This window comes from Bufo gargarizans, chromosome 9 (assembly GCF_014858855.1).
Source record: "Bufo gargarizans isolate SCDJY-AF-19 chromosome 9, ASM1485885v1, whole genome shotgun sequence".
NCBI lineage: Eukaryota > Metazoa > Chordata > Amphibia > Anura > Bufonidae > Bufo > Bufo gargarizans.
Genome location: NC_058088.1, coordinates 193,891,391 through 193,911,350, shown reverse-complemented (window position 1 = coordinate 193,911,350; position 19,960 = coordinate 193,891,391). Strand labels below are relative to the sequence as shown.

At 49.4% G+C, this 19,960-nt stretch overlaps 1 protein-coding gene across 1 annotated transcript in view; it reads right to left on the bottom strand.

Annotated features, from left to right (window-relative positions):
* Positions 1-17,839: 17,839 nt before the first annotated feature.
* MED27 (mediator complex subunit 27) overlaps positions 17,840-19,960 on the bottom strand; it is a 117,469-nt gene continuing 115,348 nt past the window's right edge. Inside the window, exon 8 of the mRNA XM_044305870.1 lies at positions 17,840-18,346. Coding sequence (XP_044161805.1) covers positions 18,212-18,346 — 135 coding nt within the window. The 3' untranslated portion in view covers positions 17,840-18,211. The remainder of the gene's footprint in view (positions 18,347-19,960) is intronic.

Sequence of the window (19,960 nt, the reverse complement as noted above, 5' to 3'; positions counted from 1 at the left end):
GTCATTAAAAAACAGAAGTCTCTTAGTCAATGACAGCAAACGGAGATGTTGAAAATGTTGAGATGACCCCCAAAGTCTGTTATAAAGTTGCAGCACTTTATTTATGGAAGGATGAATCCTTGTGTTCCTCCAGAGGAAGAATAGAAGGGGACCTGGTTGCTACGGGATACCACATCACATGGATACAGTATCAGCCATTGTATACATTGTATCCAGGTGTTCCTGTGCCCCCCCCCCCCTCTTTCCAGCTGCATTTTATAACCAGTGCTTTTCCCGCTGTCACATTCGAGACGCCGCTCATTTTTTAAGACGCTGCTTAATATTTTGCCGCCCTGTGTCTGAGGTCTCAGTCCTGACGGGGCGACTGTGATTGAATGATCAGAAGGGCGCGTGTTCCCGGCCTGATTAACTCGCTCATATTGATTCAGGGTCGGGGGGAGAAGAGGGGATTGTGATTACTGGACGGCAACCAAGTCTCCAGCCATTAACCCCTTCCTGTACAGTAAAGCTGCATGCAGTACTTTTAGTCCGGCTGCCTCTAGGCCGGAGTCCCCTGCCGCTAGTGTGAAAGTACCCTAACCCGGGTATCTCCTGTATATACTGTAATTATATATGTACAGCTGGTATAACCCGGGTATCTCCTGTAATTATATATGTACAGCTGGTATAACCCGGGCGTCTCCTGTATATCATTATATATGTACAGCTGGTATAACCTGGGCATCTCCTGTATATACTGTAATTATATATGTACAGCTGGTATAACCCGGGCGTCTCCTGTATATAATTATATATGTACAGCTGGTATAACCTGGGCATTGCCTGTATATAATTATGTATGTACAGCTGGTATAACCTGGGCATCTCCTGTATATAATTATATATGTACAGCTGGTATAACCCGGGCATCTCCTGTATATAATTATATATGTACAGCTGGTATAACCCGGGCATCTCCTGTATATAATTATATATGTACAGCTGGTATAACCCGGGCATCTCCTGTATATAATTGTATATGTACAGCTGGTATAACCCGGGCGTCTCCTGTATATAATTATATATGTACAGCTGGTATAACCTGGGCATCGCCTGTATATAATTATATATGTACAGCTGGTATAACCCGGGTATCTCCTGTATATACTGTAATTATATATGTACAGCTGGTATAACCCGGGCGTCTCCTGTATATAATTATATATGTACAGCTGGTATAACCTGGGCATCGCCTGTATATAATTATGTATGTACAGCTGGTATATGTCAGTGGTCAGGCAAGGAGATAGTTAAGCAGTGGACAGGTCTTGGAGGATGGAGAAGATGTGGAGCCTCAGTGCAGATTTACATGTGTCTGGTATGAAGTGCTGTCCTTTGCTCCGGTGCTGAAGTTTAATTAGAAGACGGTATAATTATGGATGGGGGTTTTTCTCTCCCTCTTATACACAATAACACGGACATTTACCACTTGAACCTGAAATTCCCACAGCTCCACTTCCTGTTTTCCATGCCGCTCATTACCTGGTTGAACAATCTGGCCTCAAAATTGGTGTCAGAGAGGGGCAAGAAAGCAGGGGATATCCCGGTGATGAGTGTGTTTATTGAAGGTCACATCCAGGGGCACTGGGTCCTGTTACTCATTTTCACCCCCTTCTCCGTAGACATTTGATCTGAAGATCCCTCGATAAGTGTCTGCCAACAGATATCACATTTGAATGTCCACCTATAGCCTTGTAGATGATGGTTCTTGGCTGAAGGTCAAGAACACGTCTCACTTAACCTTAGTGATGGCCACACCATCAGGTGCATGGCATGGAGAACTGGGCACCAAGGCAGGAGCTATACCCAGCCTCACACCTAGGCACCATTGGCATCATGCCCTGCTATATATGATGACACTGGACATATAGACAAGAGACACCTGTAGCGCAGATCTCTGAACAGGCCCCAGAGGGAGCAGTTGCCCCCATAGATTGATCACTGTCCCTGCCAGGCAAAGGGGAGGACTCAGAGCCAATGGATCAAATGTAAAGTCAGCGCCAGCGAACACAATCCCGCAGTCAGCATTACCGCAGCACTGATCAGCACACGGCTCATTAGCATGTCATCAAACAAGACCCATGACTGGCCGGGCCCCAGCACTCAGTGACCACAAGGATTAAAGGTGAGTGAGACCATGACCGAGGTCATAGAGCATGGCAAAGTGCAAAGGAGGAAGAATAGAGGAACATATGGATGACATCTACAAGCAGCTGTGAGGATGACTGGATCCAGATAAAAAAATAAAAAATAAAGGAGAGGAAGGAAAGGAAGTAAGGAAAGGAGACAAAGAAAGAAAAAGGGGAGAGAAAGAAAAGGAATGAAGAAAATGAGAGGAAGGAAAGGAGACAAAAAAAGGAAAAAAGAACAGGAAGGAAAGTATATCAAAGAAAGGAAGGGAAGAAAGAAAGGAAAAAATCAGAGGAAAGAAAAGGAGACAAAAACTAAGGAAATTAGACAAAGAACGGAAAAAGAATAGGAAGAAAAGGAGACAACGACAGGAAAAAGAGGAGAGGAAGGAAAGGAGACAAAGAAATGAAGAAAATGAGAGAAAGGAAAGGAAAGAAAAGAAGGAAGGAAAGAAGACAAAGGCTGGAAAAAAAGGAGAGAAAGGAAAGGAATGAAGGACAGAAGGAAGGAAAGAAGAAAATAAAAAAAAACGAGAGGAAGGAAAGGTCACAAAGAAGGGAAATGAGAGGAAGAAAAGGAACTAAAGGAAGAAAGGAAGGAAGGAAAGGAGACTAAGGAAGAAAATAAAGAAAAGAAGGAAGGCAAGGACAAGAAAGGAAGAAAAGGAGTCAGCTGTCTAAAATGAATACAAATAAGTCCCAGGGGCCTGATGGGATACACCCAAAGCTATTAAAAGAGCTCAGCGGTGAACTAGCAAAACCATTAACGGATTTGGTTAACCAGTCATTGGTAACAGGAGTCGTCCCAGAAGATTGGAAATGAGCAAATGTTGTGCCCATTCACAAGAAAGGTAGTAGGGAGGAATCGGGCAACTATAGGCCAGTAAGCCTGACATCAATAGTGGGGAAATTAATGGAAACCAAACTCAAGGAGAGGATTGTGGAACATCTAAAATCCCATGGATTGGAAGATGAAGAACAGCATGGGTTTACTTCAGGGAGATCATGTCAAAGTAATCTTATAGATTTTTTTGATTGGGTGACTAAAATAATAGATGGCGGAGGTGCAGTAGACATCGCTTATCTGGACTTTAGTAAGGCTTTCGATACTGTCCCACATAGAAGGCTTATCAATAAAGTGCAGTCATTGAGCTTGGACTCCCATATTGCAGAATGGATTAGGCAGTGGCTGAGTGACAGACAGCAGAGGGTTGTAGTCAATGGAGTATATTCAGACCAAGGTCTTGTTACCAGTGGGGACCTCAGGGATCTGTTCTGGGACCCATATTGTTTAATATCTTTATCAGCGACATTGCAGAAGGCCTCGATGGTAAGGTGAGTCTTTTTGCTGATGACACAAAGATGTGTAACAGGGTTGATGTTCCTGGAGGGATACACCAAATGGAAAAGGACTTAGGAAAACTAGAGAAATGGTCAAAAATCTGGCAACTAAAATTTAATGTTGATAAGTGCAAGATAATGCACCTGGGGCGCAAAAACCCAAGAGCAGAATATACAATCAGTGATACAGTCCTAACCTCAGTGTCTGAGGAAAGGGATTTAGGGGTCATTATTTCAGAAGACTTAAAGGTAGGCAGACCATGTCATAGAGCAGCAGGAATACTGGGGTGTATAGGGAGAGGCATTACCAGTAGACAGAGGGGGCGCTCATGCCGCTCTACAGAGCACTAGTGAGACCTCATCTGGAGTATTGTGCGCAGTACTGGAGGCCATATCTCCAGAAGGATACTGATACTTTGGAGAGAGTTCAGAGAAGAGCTACTAAACTGGTCTATGGATTGCAGGATAAAACTCACCAGGAAAGATAAAAGAGCTTGGAAGAAAGACGAGGCAGAGGGGAGATGAGAGAAACTGCTAAATACATAAAGGGAATCAACAAGGTAAAAGAGGAGAGAAGATTTACAAGAAGAAAAACTGCTACAAGAGGACATAGTGTTACATTAGAGGGGCAAAGGGTTAACAGTAATATCAGGAAGTGTTACTTTACTGAGAGAGCAGTGGATGCAGGGAATAGCCTTCCTGCAGAAGTGGTAGCTGCAAATACAGTGAAGGAGGTTAAGCATGCATGGGATAGGCATAAGGCTATCCTTCATATAAGATAGGGCCAGGGGCTATCCATAGTATTCAGTATATTGGGCAGACTAGATGGGCCACATGGTTCTTATCTGCCGACACATTCTAGGTTTTTTTTATATGAAAAAAAGAAAGAAACAAAGGAAGGTAAGGAAAAGATGGAAATTAATTACAGAAAGAAAGGAAAGACAGCAAAGGGGAGAAAGAAAATGAAAGCAAAGAAAATAAAGGAAAAAAGAAGAAGGGGAAAAAAATGAGGAAAAAAAGGATATGAAAGGAAGGAAGGAACGGAAATGAAATAAAAGAAAGGATAAAAGAAAGGATAAAAGAAAGGGGGGGGGGGAGGAAGTAAGTAAGTAATGGAAATGAAAAAAGAGGAAAAAAGGAAGGAAAGAAGAGAAATTAAGCAAATTAATATAGGAAAGGAGGAAGTGAAAGGAAGGAAAGCAAAGTGAGGGAGGGCAAATAAAGAAAAAGGAGGAAGGAAAGAGAAAGGAAGGAAAGGAAGACAGGTAAGAAGAAAAGGAATGCAAATGAAGCGCATGAAAGAAAGGAATGGATAAAGGAAGGAGGTGAAATGAAAGGAGAGGAAGGAAAAGAAAGTAGACAAGGAATGAAAGCAAAGAAAAGTAAAATGACAGGAGGAAAGAACAAAAAAGGAATTAAAGCAGGAAGAAAGGGAAAGGAAAATAAAAGGGAAAAAAGGATGAAAGGAAAAAAAAGTAAATGACCTCAGATACAGGACAGACAGATAGGACAGAGGTAGATAGATAATTGGGGCTTCCATGGAGGAGACATGATTAAGGATGTTTCTTAATGAATCTGAAGATCTTTGACATTAGCCAAATTGCTTTTCCTCCCTCCGTTCCCCCAGTCGTTCACATTTGCGCTTGCATTGTTATTTAAATGCAGGTTATGGAGCAGTTTGATCCTAATAATTTCCTTGAAGTGGAATTCGAGACGTTTCTCATCCATGATAACAACTGGAAGGTTAATAACTGGAAATACAGCAGGAAGAGACACTGAATAAGCAGCGAGTGCGATTCTAGAGCAATAGAGATGACAAAGTGCACTGTCATAAAGCTGTCCACTAAAGTGTACGGTGGCCTCGTGACTGTCCCCAATGGCTGATGCCAGCAGAGACGAGGATCGGGCAGGCTTCATCAGATAAGCCACTGTCAGAGGAGTCCGGCAGCAGTTTCCTCCACTCTTCCTATTCACTACATACGCATGCTGAGTCAAACTGACCATGCATATGTATGGGAGGATCAGGAGAGCCGACAGCTATGTAGTATGTTTAGTCATCTTTATACATTAAACTGCTGCATAGTTTTAGTCACAGCTGAAATCTCCCAGAATTCCCTGCTTCTGCTTACAAGATGTAACTCAGGATCAGAACAGGATAAGTAATGTATGTACACAGTGACTGCACCAGCAGAATAGTGAGTGCAGCTCTGGAGTATAATACAGGATGTAACTGAGGATCAGTACAGGATAAGTAATGTATGTACACAGTGACTGCACCAGCAGAATAGTGAGTGCAGCTCTGGAGTATAATACAGGATGTAACTCAGGATCAGTACAGGATAAGTAATGTATGTACACAGTGACTGCACCAGCAGAATAGTGAGTGCAGCTCTGGAGTATAATACAGGATGTAACTCAGAATAAGTACAGGATAAGTAATGTATGTACACAGTGACTGCACCAGCAGAATAGTGAGTACAGCTCTGGAGTATAATAGAGGATGTAACTCAGGATCAGTACAGGATAAGTAATGTATGTACACAGTGACTGCACCAGCAGAATAGTGAGTGCAGCTCTGGAGTGTAATACAGGATGTAACTCAGGATCAGTACGGGATAAGTAATGTATGTACACAGTGACTGCACCAGCAGAATAGTGAGTGCAGCTCTGGAGTATAATACAGGATGTAACTCAGGATCAGTACAGGATAAGTAATGTATGTACACAGTGACTGCACCAGCAGAATAGTGAGTGCAGCTCTGGAGTATAATACAGGATGTAACTCAGGATCAGTACAGGATAAGTAATGTATGTACACAGTGACTGCACCAGCAGAATAGTGAGTGCAGCTCTGGAGTATAATACAGGATGTAACTCAGGATTAGGTTATAGCTGTGTTACTACAAGTGCCAGAAATCTCTATAAAGTTATCCATCCCCCATCACACAGTCTCAGTGATGACACGGCTCTTTATTCCTCTGCTTAATTATTTATATCTGTGTTTATTTTGGTCCAATAAAGTCACCTTGTTCCTTGGCGTTGATGGGAGCGAGGATGTGACGGGGATTGTCAGGAGGAAGCTCTGCCAAGACGACAAGTGGAACCGCACACAACTTTATCTTCTTATTTCTGACAGCAAAACTGTGTGAGTGGACTGTGGGGGTCCGGTGCTCAGACGTGTTACCTCAAAGGTTTCATTGTCAATCACATTCCATGCAACAATGTATCAGAGTAAACAGTGCTATGTGTCTGCACTGCTCAGTGTTATATGTGACAACACAGATTATATAACCTCCTATGTGGAGAAGACACCAAACCCCATCCATTTACCATTCAGATTGGGGTAGGGGATAATGACACGCCGACACTCGGGGTAGGGGATAATGACACGCCGACACTCGGGGTACGGGATAATGACACGCCGACACTCGGGGTAGGGGATAATGACACGCCGACACTCGGGGTACGGGATAATGACACGCCGACACTCGGGGTACGGGATAATGACACGCCGACACTCGGGGTAGGGGATAATGACACGCCGACACTCGGGGTAGGGGATAATGACACGCCGACACTCGGGGTAGGGGATAATGACACGCCGACACTCGGGGTAGGGGATAATGACACGCCGACACTCGGGGTAGGGGATAATGACACGCCGACACTCGGGGTAGGGGATAATGACACGCCGACACTCGGGGTACGGAATAATGACACGCCGACACTCGGGGTACAGGACAATGACACTGGGGGTACAGGATAATGACACTGACACTGGGGGTACAGGATAATGACACTGACACTGGGGGTAGGGGACAATGACACTGACACTCGGGGTAGGGGACAATGACACTGACACTCGGGGTAGGGGACAATGACACGCCGACACTCGGGGTAGGGGACAATGACACGCCGACACTCGGGTAGGGGACAATGACACGCCGACACTCGGGGTACGGGACAATGACACGCCGACACTCGGGGTACGGGACAATGACACGCCGACACTCGGGGTAGGGGACAATGACACGCCGACACTCGGGGTACGGGACAATGACACGCCGACACTCGGGGTAGGGGACAATGACACGCCGACACTCGGGGTAGGGGACAATGACACGCCGACACTCGGGGTACGGGACAATGACACGCCGACACTCGGGGTACGGGACAATGACACGCCGACACTCGGGGTACGGGACAATGACACGCCGACACTCGGGGTACGGGACAATGACACGCCGACACTCGGGGTACGGGACAATGACACGCCGACACTCGGGGTACGGGACAATGACACGCCGACACTCGGGGTACGGGACAATGACACGCCGACACTCGGGGTACGGGACAATGACACGCCGACACTCGGGGTACGGGACAATGACACGCCGACACTCGGGTACGGGACAATGACACGCCGACACTCGGGGTACGGGACAATGACACGCCGACACTCGGGGTACGGGACAATGACACGCCGACACTCGGGGTACGGGACAATGACACGCCGACACTCGGGGTACGGGACAATGACACGCCGACACTCGGGGTACGGGACAATGACACGCCGACACTCGGGGTACGGGACAATGACACGCCGACACTCGGGGTACGGGACAATGACACGCCGACACTCGGGGTACGGGACAATGACACGCCGACACTCGGGGTACGGGACAATGACACGCCGACACTCGGGGTACGGGACAATGACACGCCGACACTCGGGGTACGGGACAATGACACGCCGACACTCGGGGTACGGGACAATGACACGCCGACACTCGGGGTACGGGACAATGACACGCCGACACTCGGGGTACGGGACAATGACACGCCGACACTCGGGGTACGGGACAATGACACGCCGACACCTCGGGGTAGGGACAATGACACGCCGACCTCGGGGTACGGGACAATGACACGACACTCGGGGTACGGGACAATGACACGCCGACACTCGGGGTACGGGACAATGACACGCCGACACTCGGGGTACGGGACAATGACACGCCGACACTCGGGGTACGGGACAATGACACGCCGACACTCGGGGTACGGGACAATGACACGCCGACACTCGGGGTACGGGACAATGACACGCCGACACTCGGGGTACGGGACAATGACACGCCGACACTCGGGGTACGGGACAATGACACGCCGACACTCGGGGTACGGGACAATGACACGCCGACACTCGGGGTACGGGACAATGACACGCCGACACTCGGGGTACGGGACAATGACACGCCGACACTCGGGGTACGGGACAATGACACGCCGACACTCGGGGTACGGGACAATGACACGCCGACACTCGGGGTACGGGACAATGACACGCCGACACTCGGGGTACGGGACAATGACACGCCGACACTCGGGGTACGGGACAATGACACGCCGACACTCGGGGTACGGGACAATGACACGCCGACACTCGGGGTACGGGACAATGACACGCCGACACTCGGGGTACGGGACAATGACACGCCGACACTCGGGGTACGGGACAATGACACGCCGACACTCGGGGTACGGGACAATGACACGCCGACACTCGGGGTACGGGACAATGACACGCCGACACTCGGGGTACGGGACAATGACACGCCGACACTCGGGGTACGGGACAATGACACGCCGACACTCGGGGTACGGGACAATGACACGCCGACACTCGGGGTACGGGACAATGACACGCCGACACTCGGGGTACGGGACAATGACACGCCGACACTCGGGGTACGGGACAATGACACGCCGACACTCGGGGTACGGGACAATGACACGCCGACACTCGGGGTACGGGACAATGACACGCCGACACTCGGGGTACGGGACAATGACACGCCGACACTCGGGGTACGGGACAATGACACGCCGACACTCGGGGTACGGGACAATGACACGCCGACACTCGGGGTACGGGACAATGACACGCCGACACTCGGGGTACGGGACAATGACACGCCGACACTCGGGGTACGGGACAATGACACGCCGACACTCGGGGTACGGGACAATGACACGCCGACACTCGGGGTACGGGACAATGACACGCCGACACTCGGGGTACGGGACAATGACACGCCGACACTCGGGGTACGGGACAATGACACGCCGACACTCGGGGTACGGGACAATGACACGCCGACACTCGGGGTACGGGACAATGACACGCCGACACTCGGGGTACGGGACAATGACACGCCGACACTCGGGGTACGGGACAATGACACGCCGACACTCGGGGTACGGGACAATGACACGCCGACACTCGGGGTACGGGACAATGACACGCCGACACTCGGGGTACGGGACAATGACACGCCGACACTCGGGGTACGGGACAATGACACGCCGACACTCGGGGTACGGGACAATGACACGCCGACACTCGGGTACGGGACAATGACACGCCGACACTCGGGTACGGGACAATGACACGCGACACTCGGGGTACGGGACAATGAACACGCCGACACTCGGGGTACGGGACAATGACACGCCGACACTCGGGGTACGGGACAATGACACGCCGACACTCGGGGTACTGGACAATGACACGCCGACACTCGGGGTACGGGACCAATGACACGCCGACACTCGGGGTACGGGACAATGACACGCCGACACTCGGGGTACGGGACAATGACACGCCGACACTCGGGGTACGGGACAATGACACGCCGACACTCGGGGTACGGGACAATGACACGCCGACACTCGGGGTACGGGACAATGACACGCCGACACTCGGGGTACGGGACAATGACACGCCGACACTCGGGGTACGGGGACAATGACACGCCGACACTCGGGGTACGGGACAATGACACGCCGACACTCGGGGTACGGGACAATGACACGCCGACACTCGGGGTACGGGACAATGACACGCCGACACTCGGGGTACGGGACAATGACACGCCGACACTCGGGGTACAGGACAATGACACGCCGACACTCGGGGTGCAGGACAATGACACGCCGACACTCGGGGTACAGGATAATGACACGCCGACACTCGGGGTACAGGACAATGACACTCGGGGTACAGGATAATGACACTGACACTGGGGGTACAGGATAATGACGCTGACACTCGGGGTACAGGATAATGACACGCCGACACTCGGGGTACAGGATAATGACACCCTGACACTCGGGGTACAGGATAATGACACCCTGACACTCGGGGTACAGGATAATGACGCCGACACTCGGGGTACAGGATAATGACGCTGACACTCGGGGTACAGGACAATGACACTCGGGGTACAGGATAATGACACGCCGACACTCGGGGTACAGGATAATGACACGCCGACACTCGGGGTACAGGATAATGACACGCCGACACTCGGGGTACAGGATAATGACACGCCGACACTCGGGGTACAGGATAATGACACGCCGACACTCGGGGTACAGGATAATGACACGCCGACACTCGGGGTACAGGACAATGACACTCGGGGTACAGGATAATGACACTGACACTGGGGGTACAGGATAATGACGCTGACACTCGGGGTACAGGATAATGACACGCCGACACTCGGGGTACGGGATAATGACACGCCGACACTCGGGGTACGGGATAATGACACGCCGACACTCGGGGTACAGGATAATGACACGCCGACACTCGGGGTACAGGATAATGACACGCCGACACTCGGGGTACAGGATAATGACACGCCGACACTCGGGGTACAGGATAATGACACGCCGACACTCGGGGTACAGGATAATGACACGCCGACACTCGGGGTACAGGATAATGACACGCCGACACTCGGGGTACAGGATAATGACACGCCGACACTCGGGGTACAGGACAATGACACTCGGGGTACAGGATAATGACACGCCGACACTCGGGGTACAGGATAATGACGCTGACACTCGGGGTACAGGACAATGACACTCGGGGTACAGGATAATGAAACCCTGACACTCGGGGTACAGGATAATGACACGCCGACACTCGGGGTACAGGATAATGACACGCCGACACTCGGGGTACAGGATAATGACACGCCGACACTCGGGGTACAGGATAATGACGCTGACACTCGGGGTACAGGACAATGACACTCGGGGTACAGGATAATGACACGCCGACACTCGGGGTACAGGATAATGACACTGACACTCGGGGTACAGGACAATGACACTCGGGGTACAGGATAATGACACGCTGACACTCGGGGTACAGGATGACACTGACACTCGGGGTACAGGATAATGACACTGACACTCGGGGTACAGGACAATGACACTGACACTCGGGGTACAGGATGACACTGACACTCGGGGTACAGGATAATGACACTCGGGGTACAGGATAATGACACCCTGACACTCGGGGTACAGGACAATGACACTGACACTCGGGGTACAGGATAATGACACGCCGACACTCGGGGTACAGGATAATGACACTGACACTCGGGGTACAGGATAATGACGCTGACACTCGGGGTACAGGACAATGACACTCGGGGTACAGGATAATGACACGCCGACACTCGGGGTACAGGACAATGACACTCGGGGTACAGGATAATGACACGCTGACACTCAGGGTACAGGATGACACTGGCACTCGGGGTACAGGATAATGACACTGACACTCGGGTTACAAGACAATGACACTGACACTCGGGGTACAGGATGACACTGACACTCGGGGTACAGGATAATGACACTCGGGGTACAGGATAATGACACCCTGACACTCGGGGTACAGGACAATGACACTGACACTCGGGGTACAGGATAATGACACGCTGACACTCGGGGTACAGGATGACACTGACACTCGGGGTACAGGATAATGACACTGACACTCGGGGTACAGGATGACACTGACACTCGGGGTACAGGACAATGACACTGACACTCGGGGTACAGGATAATGACGCTGACACTCGGGGTACAGGATGATGACACTGACACTCGGGGTACAGGATAATGACGCTGACACTCGGGGTACAGGATGATGACACTGACACTCGGGGTACAGGACAATGACACTCGGGGTACAGGACAATGACACGCCGACACCCCATAATCAGCTCACTTACAATGGGGATGTTATGATGAATATAACAGATGCTACTTAATATGCAGCAAGGACAGTAAAGTGCCGATTCTCTCCCTCGTATCGATCACTGATCGTTCCCACTTTCCAGTCAATGTTTTTTTTCCCATTTTTTTTCAACGAGTTTCAATTCCCAACAAGAAGTTAAGGAGACTGAGCACACTGCCAGAGTGCTAGGAGGACATAACAGCCACAGTATAAACTATCTGTAGTGTTACATAGGACTGCAGGGGACATCTACTACATTATCTGTACTCAGGGAATTATCACTGTGTTATCTGTAGTGTTACATAGGACTGCAGGTGACATCTACTACATTATCTGTACTCAGGGAATTATCACTGTGTTATCTGTAGTGTTACATAGGACTGCAGGTGACATCTACTACATTATCTGTACTCAGATTTATCACTGTGTGTATGTGACAACTCCAGCTCTGCTACATATTATGCTTCTTGCAAGGACGCCCTTACCTGCTCCTCGCCCTTACCTCCATTTTCGGGGACGTTCCGATACTTAAAGGCTTTTGGATGGAGTTGACTTTTACGAGCTGATGATTCGGAAAACTTTTTTCCATAAATGGAAGCGAGGCCTAAAGGGGCCCCGGGAGGAAGCGCGGCAGCTGACAGGAGGCCTTGAGGAAATTGCACTGCTTTTCTATGTCTTGATCAATATGAGCTCCTGAGGCAAACAGAGTAACAGGAACAAACGGCCATGAAAAATGCATGATGGGGGGGACCGGGGGGCTCCCAGGGGGCACAAATTAAACAATCCCATACATGTGTGCAGTTTTGACATTGATGTGAAAGTGAGAACAGGGGAGGTGAAGGCATCACAAAGCGTCTCCTCTGATAAAGCAGCTGAGGTTTGTGCTTTCCTTAGATTAACGGGACTTTGTAGTCACCTCGTTTTTGAGCGGAGGTGCGTTGGCGCGCGGGCTGGGGTGGGGCACACCCAGAACCGCTCCTTTCCATGGGGTCAAATTAACTGGGATGAGCAGCAGATGCCAGACCTGGTAGAAAAGGTTTTAAAATTTGATGTAATCTCTTTAAGGGGCTGACCTATGACTTAAAACGCATGGGTCCTACATCTTGCATCCCGTCTGTAGCCTGTATTGTGGGTAGTTACAGTCACACCCGCAAACATTGGGGAGAGTGAGAAAAATACACCAACGGAACTGCATCCTGTCATTGACTTTATGGGGTAGAAGAGACTGTTTAACGGACTCAAAACGCGTGGAAATCCCATCATAAAACCCTTTTGTATTACAGAGTGACATTAAACGTGTATCCCTGAGAGAATTCAGAATATATGTTCTATGGCACACAGCTGGTTGTTGTGTGACTTGAAATGCGTGGATTTTAACTGATGTGACCGTTTTCCAGAGAACACTGAGGGTAGAAATCACATTGACTGCGATGAGGTGTAAGGACGCAGAACATGTGGATGTCAATTTAAGAAACTGTTCTCTGCCACTGCTGTGATTGTGGCACTGTGACGTCTATTCCAATACTTACAGATGTGTCACATGATGTGACATCTACGCATTTCGGGTCACTCAGCAACACTTGCTGATTATACAAGTTGATAGAAATTGCTATGGGCATGTGAAAGAAATATTGGAGAAGGGAAAGCGTTCACTGACTATCGGAGAGGTAGTGATTGTTGTGAGACTCAAAATGCATGTGGTTCACGTCGGACATTGATACAGGCGCCCGGTCTGGGGTCGGACATTGATACAGGCGCCCGGTCTGGGGTCTGACATTGATACAGGCGCCCGGTCTGGTGTCTGACATTGATACAGGCGCCCGATCTGGGGACTGACATGGATACAGGCGCCCGGTCTGGGGTCTCACATGGATACAGGCGCCCGGTCTGGGGTCTCACATGGATACAGGCGCCCGGTCTGGGGTCTGACATTGATACAGGCGCCCCGTCTGGGGTCTGACATTGATACAGGCGCCCCGTCTGGGGTCTGACATTGATACAGGCGCCCCGTCTGGGGTCTGACATTGATACAGGCGCCCCGTCTGGGGACTGACATTGATACAGGCGCCCGGTCTGATATTAATATGGGAGTCTGGCCTCAGGACCGATATTAATACAGGCGCCCGGTCTGGGGTCTGTTACTGTATTAATAGAGGTGTCCCTCCAGGGTCTGATATTAATAAATGTCTGTACATATTCAGATGATCTGTAAATAGTTTAGGGGTCGGATAATACAGGGAGTCTGACTATATTCAGGAGATCTGGACTCTGGTCTGAAATATATTTTGGGGTCCAGTCTAGTGTCTGATATTAGTTTCAGGGATCTGAATATTTCTACGGGTATAATACAGGGGTCTGAAATAACTGACTGGTCCTGTTTGATATTAATATAGGGGTATAAAATTCATTTAAAAGGCCCGGTTTGGGGTCAATATTAATACGGGGGGTCTGAAATGTAGGGATTTGGTTTAGGGTCTAATATTAGCATAAAGGTTCTACATATATTCGGGGACTAAAATTACTTTAGAGGTCTGGTCTGGTATCCGATAATAGACGTCTGAATACAGTTAGGGGGGCTGGAATTCGTATAAAGAGTCTACAGTCTGATATTAATAGGAGTCTAAATATATTTAGGGGTCTGGTCTGGGGTCTAAAATACATGTGGTGGTCCTGTCTGGGGTCTAATCATGAATACAAGTGTCCACTCAAAGGTATGATATTAAGGGGTCGTATGAATTTAGAGGTCTGGTCTGATAATATAGGAAGTCTGAAGTATATTTAGAGGTCTGCTCTGGGGGTCCGATATTAATAAAGATGTCTGGTCTTGGGTCTGAAATATAGGAAAGAGGTCTGCTCTGGGGGTCTGATATTATTAGCGGGTCTGGTGTCTGATAAATGTTAGGGGGTCTGCAATACGTTTAGAGATCCAGTCTGGGGTTTGATTATATATTAGGGTAGGGGGTGTCAATATATTTAGGGGGTCCGATATTCACATTGGTTATATGTTTAGTCAAATCTCTTTATACAAGCCACGCCCCCTGAAAAAGCCACACTCTTTAGTGGGTGCGACCACATACTCACCTACCCTACAGATGCCTCAGAGGGGTCAAACGAGGCAGAGACCACTCTCGGTACTGCTCGGGGCGCTCTAGATTCCTGACGTAGTCCTGAAAGGGTTAACCCCGTCCAGGAACTGCCATAAAGTATGGAAGGTAATTGTGTGGTGAAGGAGATCAATAGCGATTTTCAGCCCGCTCCTGCCTTCTTAAGGACACCATCTACTAAGCCTAATGGTTTGGAGCACAGGCCAAGATGTCACCCGGTGCGGAGAGCCGAGCGATGGGACGGGGCGAGCCCTCCACCCGAGGTTCCCCGCAGCCGACTGACGCCAGACAGGTGAAACGGCCAAGCACTAAAAGCTCTGCCGGCCGCATCAGCAATAAGGAGCGAGCCCCATATATAATTTATACCTCCTATATGGCCTCCAGAAAACGTGCTGCGGCCTGCAGATTCCTAGAGAACAAAGCCTTAAAGGAGACCTCCAGCCAAAGGTTGTCCCAGCCCACACACAGCAACAATTAAAGGGATTGTCTAGGATTAGAAAAACAGCTTTCTTCCAGAAACAGCGCCACTCCTGTCAACAGGTTGCACCTGGTACTGCATCTCCATTGAAGTGAATGGGGTGGAGCTGCAGTACCACACACAACCCGTAAACCGGTGCGGTGCCGTTTTTGGTAGAAAGTAGCCATGTTTGTCTAATTCTGGACTACCCCTTTAAACTAAACCTGCATTAAAGGGATGCTCCAGATTTACGTAACTGAACCTTCATGAAGTTCTGCAATTTTTCACTATGCCTCCCTATCCAAGAGGATGGAAGTCTGTCCTGACAGCTGAGGGTTTGTCACAAATGCATCCAGTGCAGACAATTCTCCGAGAGGCAAATGGAATCGAAACGGATACATTTTACCTGCGCTGACACACTGTCACAAACCATCAGGATGGGATAGGGTTTGGCAAAATGGTTTCCAGTTTATTCAGTCGTTTCTAATAGACTTTTTTCTTTCTATTTCCTTACCTTTGTCAAGATCTCTGCTTGCAGTCAAAAAAAAAAAGCTCAAGTAATACATATCAACCTAATGGCTCAAGCACACGAACGTTGTTTGGGTCTGGATCTGGGTCACATTTTTGCATCCGTTTCTCTATTCAGTGTCCCCGCAAATTGTGGCACACATACAGACAGCATTTGTGTTTTGCGGATCCGCAATTTGCAGAATGCAAAACAGGTGGCGGTCGCGTGCATGAGCCCTAATGCACAAGTTGACAGCTGAAGCAAACCCTCAGCTGTGAGACGCAAGTCGGGACAAGTTTTTAGCTTTTGGCTGTAAAAGAGATTGCTTCCGTTCACTGACAGCAAGAGAAAAGCTGACTACCATAAACTCTTTGCGTTGCACCACTTTTTTATTTTGTAAAATGAAGAGCAACCTCATTAAGATGAAGCAGGACTGAGGCGTTGCCGCGCTCGCTAATTATCTCCGCACACAGAGGAAGCCTCCTGTTTGTGTGTGATCTCTCCGTGAACCCTTTTTGGGGGCGGAGGAGTTGACGGAGCAGAGATTTCCACAGCTAGAGGACCCAGGGCGAGACGACGGCCGTGGAATTATACAGGGACTTAAAGGAGAAGGACCGATTTGTAACAGAGCATGAGCCAAGAGCGCCCCCTACTGTGTTTGGCTGCTTCCTCCAATGACGATGGTCAGCTACTGAACTCTAGGCGAGGTTCTTACATATTTTACCTTCATACGAAGACTGCCCCTTGAAGACTGCACCAACTACTTCTAAGTGCGAATCTACGCTGATCCCCAGGCTCTCAGCCAATCAGCATCAGTCTGAGCTCTGTTGGCCAAGAGCCTGGAGATGAGCAGAGTTGGACTCCATCTGACATGGGTCCTGACACCATCTCACCTGCAGATACACCGCCAGTGCGGCCGAATCCACCATATGACCAAGTCCATCAGGCTCCAGTGATGAGGATTTCCTGATCCAGAAGACACTTTCCAACTCGGGTCAATGTCCGGTCTCCTGGGTCCCATTCATACGCTCTTCTTGCCCTAAAATGGAGGCGCTGCTGGCTGCAGGACACAATGGTGCAGACCTCACTATGTGCCCCAAAACCCCTTTACGACTCAAGTGCAGAATCTGAATCTTTCACAAAATCTCAAAACATTTTTTACATTTTTTTATTGAAAACAGAAAAATATAAATTTTTAATAAAAAAGAAACCAGGCCCGCCACACGGTCTCCAAAACTCGTGGTCGGCGATCGAAAAAGTCAACATTTCCCGGTTCCCTGCGGAGCTGGCTGCCAGACCAGGCGAAGAAATCATTGAATTCCCAGCGCCCCTCGAGTCCGAGGCCTGAGCGGTTTCCAAATGTCGCATTGATGGCATTAATAGTTTCCACCCTGGGTCGTATGTCTCGTCTGCGCAAGGTGCTAAGTCCTCGCTCCCCAGACGCGCAGATATCTTCATCCACAAAATGCTCTTTGAAAAGTTGCGTCTCAAATAATACCGCCCCCCCCCCGCCCCCATCCCTCCCTATTGTCGACAGGTATCATGGAAGGCCTCTAAAGTGCGGAAATCCCTCCACGTGGGCGGCAGACCGTCCTGCAAGAACTTTCCGCAGCGTTGGCACGGAGCCTGGAACAGCTTGATGTAACTTCTTAACCAGGTCTGCAAAGGGAAGGGGGGAGGAGGGGAGGGGGAGAAGAAGTGAAATCAAAAATGTCATCCTAGCCGTCATGTTTAATGCTCTGGGTGACGAGATGACACGCTCTGGCTCGGGCCCAGGCCAGACATGCTGAGTTCACCACCGCCAGAGTGTGCACACTACCGCTACATTTATTATTATTTTTTTTTAACAAGGTCAAAAGAAAGCGGATTTATAATATAAAAAAAAAAAAAAATATCAGAAATTATACTTTTTTTTTATATTTTTTTCTCTCCTCCTCTGAGACTTAGCCATCCTAAAAGCAGCATCCCATATGGCGTGGAAAGTTTAGCACGCAGAAAAACTGCCGCAAGCGCCAAAAATAATCCGAGCTGCTCAGAGATATTAATACAGATATTTTATGGTATAAAAAGTGCTGTTAAAGGGATATCTGATTAATACGGCCTGGCTGCTGCCCGACAACCCTACAGCCAGACAGCGTGTCCCTAGCAATGAGACTGGTGCTGTCCACCCGCTACAGAAGTGCCAGCTGCCACACCGCCCTCTCATTCTGCAGTATTAATCAGATTTTCCCCCTTCTAAATGATAAGAACCTTTGGCAGAAACATTTACATGTTAAGGAGGGAGTTTTCTTAAAGGGGCGGCACGTTTTCCAAACCTTTTTGCACGGCATGAGTCTCCCAATAATGAGATGATGGCGAGGGGAGGAGGGGGTCTCACTGCTGTGAGTCTCCTCTCTGGCTAGTATCAGGGGGTCCTGGATGGCAAGCCCCCTTCTACCATAGAGGCAGTCCATGTGGATGATACGGGTCCCAGCCTTGGTTGGTCCCATCCCCCTAGTACTGTGCGTGTGCAGGACTCCTCTCTCTCTCAGAAGAATGGGGCACTGTCCTAAAACAAGTGGGTGCAGCATTATCCGCAAGGCCCTGGGGGGCCCAGTCTGATCTACACTATGGGGCCCGCCAGCTGTATTCTGTCAGAGTTGCTATGTCTGCCCGCAGGAGGAGGGGGGATTTTTTATTTATTTTTTTAGCAGAAAACAACATTTTCCGAGATTTATTTCTTAGCCATTAGGCCGCTGTTCCCACAGAAATCCGCATGTCTGAGGCGTCGCCCCGCTGATGAATGAGAAGGTGTCGGCACCGCACTCGGCGTGCTTTTTATACAGAAGTTACACGTCTCTCTAAAATCCTCTGAATTGGTTTTGGGAAAACGAGCGCGGCGTGATCGGTGGGTAAATAAAGACCTGAGGGAGGCGGCAGAGTTACACACTCAATATGTCTTCCTTCAATCAATACGGGGGGAGGATGAGGGATGGGAGGCAGCCCGGGACGCACATTTGTCTGTGCTCCGCGAACGCCTTCCCTGCAGGAGCCGTCAATATCCGACGTTGCGAAAAACAAACACTTAAAGGTGCATGGACCCACCCTGAGAGGGATCATACGGATCAAGGCAAACTTTACACCAAAGAGACACCAACGGGCAAGACCCTCCATACATGACCCCTTGCTTGGCCAGCAATGAGTGAAATGAGCAAAATTTAAAGGGTACTGGGCATCGGTAGGGCATAATAAGGGCACCTGTGTGCCAATGTCACCCCCCTCCAGGCTGGGGCT